The sequence below is a fragment of the Malurus melanocephalus genome, unplaced genomic scaffold (assembly GCF_030028575.1).
Source record: "Malurus melanocephalus ecotype Western Australia unplaced genomic scaffold, MMel_1.1 scaffold_1128, whole genome shotgun sequence".
Lineage (NCBI taxonomy): Eukaryota > Metazoa > Chordata > Aves > Passeriformes > Maluridae > Malurus > Malurus melanocephalus.
This window is the reverse complement of record NW_026624360.1, coordinates 43,305-49,425: the sequence shown is the minus strand read 5'-3', so window position 1 is coordinate 49,425 and position 6,121 is coordinate 43,305. Positions and strand designations below refer to the sequence as shown.

At 51.0% G+C, this 6,121-nt stretch overlaps 1 protein-coding gene across 1 annotated transcript in view; it reads right to left on the bottom strand.

The window, feature by feature from the left end:
- Positions 1-1,013: 1,013 nt before the first annotated feature.
- Positions 1,014-6,121, bottom strand: part of LOC130586308 (kin of IRRE-like protein 3) — a gene marked incomplete at its 3' end in the record, with an annotated part of 31,297 nt that continues 26,189 nt past the window's right edge. Inside the window, exons 2-3 of the mRNA XM_057387089.1 lie at positions 3,693-3,842; positions 1,014-1,163 (exon numbers count right to left, since the gene is read on the bottom strand). Of these exons, the coding sequence (XP_057243072.1) occupies positions 1,014-1,163; positions 3,693-3,842 (300 nt within the window). The remainder of the gene's footprint in view (positions 1,164-3,692; positions 3,843-6,121) is intronic.

Genomic DNA, 6,121 nt, shown 5'->3' with positions numbered 1-6,121 from the left:
ACAGTGCAGACTCCARTGAGGGGCACCTCCAACCACAGCTGCTACCTTAATTCACTTCTTTTGGCTGCTTAAAACTAATCAGCATTGATCTGACTAAAAGCAGCAAAATTCTTGATTTGGATATTTTTTAAAGGGTTTTTTTCCCCCTCCCCTAAATAGAACTAACCAGGAATAAGAACAACTGGGAAAAAACAAATCCAATTTCAATTTAAACAAACCTAAATACATGAACGGTTTCACTCTGAGGGTTGAACAATCAGGCTGGATCTGGGAGCAGCAGTACAGACTGGGTTTTGTCCAAGCTTTTCAAGAAAAATACCATTTTCATTAAGTTCTCTGCAGCCACGTCCGTGCCGGGAAGCCTGGCTGAGGTTCCTGCCTTTTCCCAGCAGTGGGGAGAGCCCTCCCTCCCACTCTGCCAGCACAACACAACCCTCCAGCTCTGCCACGGCTCCCCTCCCACCTCCCACACAAAAAGGTCCTCTGCATGATTTCGGGAGTCACTTCCAGTTTGCAGTCTCAGGCAATAACCTTCTGTGCTGCTCATGGGAAAGATTAATCATTGGGAAATGCAGGGTGATAAAATGTGAGTGTGTGGATAGTTTAAAACCACACAAAGAGTTTGAAACCAGCCTTCCCTCAGGCRCTGGAGCTGTCCCAGTCCTGCAGGAAGGGTAACATGATGTGAGTGATGACACTGACTCTCTTCACATCCTTAAATTTATGGGCAGAATATCTCGAATTGGAGCATAAATTCAGAGTTGAAGTGCCAAACACTCAGTGCCTGTGCTGCTCCTCCTAAAACTGCTCTACTCCACCCCAGAGCCGCTTTGCTCCCCAAGCAGCTTCCTTTGCTCCTGTTTCCAGGACTGAACAGGATTGAACAGATCCCCATTGCTCTCACAACAGATTCATTACCAACCCGCTTGACCCAGCATCAAAACTTTTTGTCAAGCATGACTAAGAAGGCAGCGTGACCCCCAAAAAACCCCTGTGATGTGTGGGGGACTCACCCAGGACGGTCAGCCGGGCAGGTCGGGATCGGATGGCCGCTTGGATGGCCTGGCACTCGTACACGGCGTCATCCTGCAGATCAGCTCGCAGGATCTTCAGGTGGTGCTGCCCTGACAGGTGATCTCCTACGACCAGGTAACGTGGATAACCTGCCAAGGGCAAAGTGTAGGTCAGGGACTGGAGACACCAGCCTCGGGATGAGGAGCACAGAGCCCCAGCACCCCACAGCAGTTCAAGATCCAGGCAGATTCCTCCCCTCCTGGGCTGCCAGCCCAAAGAGAGAGAGAAAGAACCTGCCAAGTTCGGGAAAGAGACYGCATGTTTTGCTCCACAGGTTCAAAAAGGAAGTGCTGATGAAGGAGCGTCAACTGAAATCCCAAGGAAYTGTGGAATCACAGAATGTTCAGTGCTGGAAAACTGGGCTTTGTCCTCACAGATCTTCTGGTCCCAAACCTGCCTGCCATGGGCAGAGACACCTCCCACTGGTAGCTCAAGGCCTTTTTCAATCTAGCTTGGAACTCAGAATTCCAGAATCCCAGAATCACCAGGGTTGGAGGAGACCTTCAAGATCATCGAGTCCAACCCCAGCCCCGACACCTCAACTCACCCACAGCACCCAGCACCACATCCAATCTCTCTTTAAACACATCCAGGGACGGTGACTGCACCCCCTCCCCGGGCAGACCATCCCAGTGCTTTATCACTCTTTCTGTAAAGAACTTTTTCCTGATATCCAATCTATATTTGCTTTGATGCAGCTCAAGGCTGTGTCCTCCTGTTCTGCCTGGAGAAAGAGCCCGACCCCCTCTGCCCACAGCCCCTTCAGGCAGTTGTGGAGTGTTGAGGTCACTCTGAGTCTCCTTTTCTCCAGGCTGAACACCCCCAGCTCCCTCAGCCATTCCTCCCAGGGTTTGTGTTCCCAGCCCTTCCCCAACCTTGTTGCCTCCTCTGGGTGTGCTCGAGCATCTCAATGTCCATCCTAAACTGAGGGGCCAGAGCTGGACACAGCACTCGAGGTGTGGCCTCACCAGTGCTGAGTACAGGGGAAGAAGGACATCCCTGGTCCTGCTGGCCACACTATTCCTGATACAAGCCAGGATGCTGTTGGCCTGTTTGGCCACCAAGGCACACTGCTGGCTYATATTGCAGGGCTGGGGCATCCACAGCCTCCCTGGGCAAGGAAAAGGGATGGCCCTTCCACCAGGAATAGCCCTTTGCCCAGAAATGGCCYTTCCWTYAGGGGTCCCACCACCTCCACCTCCTCTGCAGCCTGCTGTGGAATAACCTCAGCTCCTGAAGCCAGCTGTGGTGACACCTGGAACACTCCAGCTCTGTGCAAAGCTTGGGCAGGGCTCTGGGGGCACTGGCAGCCCTGGTCAGCCTGGCTGGACACTCAGGATGGACACAGGGGAGGAGAGGCACCCTCCCCATCCAKCCAGTGCSCAATGCCCTGTGTAACACAGCGCTGGTGCACGCTCAGCTTTTGTTGTTCCTCGAGTTATCAGCAGCGGGATTTGCTCTCCTGAACCGCGAGAAATACAAATGATGGGTTTGTTTGCACTGCGCTAATTAGGCACTGGCTGAGCTGGTACCACGCGAGCTGGCAGCTCCTGTGGCTTCCAGCAGCCCTGGCTTCGTTAATTGTGGAAGTCATTCACATCAGCTCCCTCCTTCACTGGAGCTCTTGTTACCCAGCCGTGCTGCAAGGTCTTGCATGGAGAGCTCGGCTCCCTAACAGATGCAAAAGTTGTGGCTCAGAGCTTTGAAAAACAGGCGAAGACGGGGCTGCTGGCTCAGGCAGGGCTGAAAATGAGCAATTATAGGTATTAATAAARAATGGAGAAGGAGAAGCAGGTGCTGCACTTTAGGGAAGAGCAGGATCCCTGGGGATCCAAAAGCACAGAGCTTCCCCTGGTTTCTGAGCGCTGCTTCTTGCCTGGGGGAAAACCCTCTCAGGTCACCAGGAGCAGAGTAGTGCCACACGTGTACAAACTCTGCAGAGCCTGGGGGGACACTGAAGCTCCTGAAGGGTTCCAGTTCCTCCCAGGCTGGTGCTTTTCCAGCAAATACTCTCCTTACTCCCGTGAAATATTTAGTGTTTTCCAGCAAAATATACAGAATAAACTCTAAACTTCCCCAGAGTTGCACCAGTCTTCACCAGCTGCAATTAACCCTCAATCACAATGTGGACGTGGGATTAAATAATGTGAATTCTGAGGAATTTGGTCACCAAACTGTAATTTGCCTAAATTAAACTTGAGCAAGCCACAAGCACTTGTCCAAAGCAAACAGAGGCTTGTGGGTCACTTGAAGCTCAGGATATTCTATGATTATTTTTATTTTTGAGAATATTAAAACAGGCACTTTCAWCATTTATAAAACATTTTTATAAAACATCCTGCATTTTGGAAAGGTGACATTTGGTTCCAGAAGTCAAGGAAACCAAAACAGGGCTTTCCAAAGAGTCAGGTAATGCCTGTGGGGAGCCAACAGTTTTTTTTCAGGTCAGAGTGGAACAAGTTTCAGTTTATCCCAAGCATCAGTGCCTGTGTTTGGGCWGGCTGGAAGGTGCTGGAGTTGAAATGAAAACTTTATTGCCCAGATAAATGTTGTGTCTGCACTGCTGGGCAAGGAGAGCTCCCCTTCCCTCGTTTAGGGAGAGCAGTGTCCCAACTTACTTGAGAGATCGCGTCCGACGCCGAGGGCCAGCCCGTCCTTGATCCAGAGCACGATGCCATTGTACTCGGGGATGGCACAGAGCAGTGTCACCGGCTGCCCCGCGATCACCACCTGGTCCTGGGGCTGCTGTGTGAACGAGGAYGCCTGACCTGCAGAGGGGAACACGAGAGCAACGGGAGCCTGTCAGTTCTCAGCGGTTTGCAGTTCTCAACACSATGCCCTTCCTTGGGATGCAGCAGCTCAGGATGCTCCTGGCACAGCAGAAAATGGGAGACTGAGCTCTGCAGCTCCTAATTATGTGATTGCTTAATTATGTGATTGCTTCATAGAATGGTGGAATGGTCTGGTTTGGAAGGGACATCAAAGCTCATCCTGTTCACAGGGAACAATTCCTTCCCAATATCCCATCCATCCCTGCCCTCTGGCAGTGGAAGCCATTCCCTGTGTCCTGTCCCTCCATCCCTTGTCCCCAGTCCCTCTCCAGCTCTCCTGGAGCCCCTTTAGGCCATGGAAAAGGCTCTGAGCTCTCTCTGGAGCTTTCTCCTCTCCAGGTGAGCACCCCCAGCTCTCCCAGCCTGGCTCCAGAGCAGAGGGACTCCAGCCCTTGGAGGATCTCTGTGATCTCCTCTGGACTCACTCCAGAAGCCTCTCATCTTTCCTGTGCTGAGGACCCAAAGCTGGACACAGCACTTAGTGACAGACAAACATTTGCAATATTTTTGCTCCCTGGGGGGAGGGAAAAAAAGCACCAGCCAAGAGGCACTGGCATTTCCTGTAAATGTTTTATTCCAAATAGTGGTGGTAATGTTTCAGCCACAACGATCACAGACAGAGGAGCAGCAGGATGTCCAGCAGCAGCAGCAGCAGCCAACACCAGTAGAAGCAGCAATATTTTATATTACACATAATAAAAGAGGATGTKAGTCCTGTACTTCTGAGCCTTGCTCCCACCTCACGAGCTCCCTGAAATCAGGATGTGCAGAYAACAACCTGCTGTAAAACATGCAGGGAAACATCCAGCTGTTCCCTTCCCTCCCCARGTGAAACCTCCTGGCATTTGCTGGGCGCTTCCCACACATCTGGAGGGGAAGGGAAGGGAAGGGAAGGAGCAGCTCTGGCTCATCACTGCCTTCTGCTGAAGCTGCATTGTCAAACTCACAAATCCCCRTTCTCACCCATCCGTACCCAGCAATAACAAACCCCAGCCCCCAGGTCATCCCTGCCRTGGTGGGATGTCTCACACCTCAGGTGTGACATGACACTTCTCATTTTCCGTGGGAAGCACTCCAGGCACTGTAACCCCTTCCACAGCAGAGTTTGCTCATCATCATGTTTTATCTTCACTCTACCTTAGCTTTGCCATGATTGAAAATCATTCATGGARTCAGAGAATCCCAGAAWGGSTTKGATTGGGAGGGATCCTAAAGATAATCCCATCTCATCCCACCCCTGCCATGKGCAKGGACACCTTCCCCTATCCCARGTTGCTCCAAGCYSTGTCCAACTTGGCCTYRGACACTTCCAARRATTCAAACTGTCAAATCCTGCTATYKTTTTCTTTCCATAATGAGTGCACAGAACCCCAAAATCCCCCTAAATTGCTGCAGTCTAATGCTGGAAGGTCCTAAATCTGCCACTTCAGGCAGATCTGCTGATGTCTGGGCTCCTGTGAACACGCTCCTGTGGTTGTAGAGCATCTCAATTGCTTTACCACCATTTAAAGTCTTGCCCTGACTGCGTTCAGGAGAGATGCGAGAAAAAGAGGAGTTGGGAGGAAGGCAGAACCTCTGAACTGTCCCCACTGAGTTCCCTGTGGGGTTTTTAAGACCAGGAGCCTCTCTGGGCGGAATTCTGGCCCTGCACCAGGCAGGAATTCAGAGCCAATGCCCCTCCACTGAGTGTCTGTTCAGTCCATGGAGTGGGACCAGGCTGGAAGAAAAATTGCTCTTTAAAACCAATTTGTCAAAGCGGGATGGTCTCCATGTGATCCACCCCAAATCAATTCCATCCTAATTTACACCGACTCCATTTAATCACTGACTGATGATTACTCCGGAACCAAGGTTAAGTGTGACACGAGTTCTCGCCTCTGAACTTGTTTCCAGATGAGCTGCTGGGCCTTTCCTGCAGGGCAAAGCTCCAAAGCTCCATCATTTTCCAACTCGTGCCACTGAACCAACGTGTGCCCCATTGTGAGCACTTATATTTCAATTTAATTTATTGTGGCTTCAACTTGCTTTTAGCCGGCTAAAGGAGCATGGGGAAGAGCAGAGCTGTCCTTTCTACATTCCAGCTGCTTCACAGACAGGAAGGAAGAAAGCCCAGCTKAAATATTTGCAGATCTCCAGGAGCACCTTGAAGCACTGTGTTCTCAGGTTATTTCAGAGATCCCAGGTCTCCCAGCACACGCATATCTGATTTTCCCAAG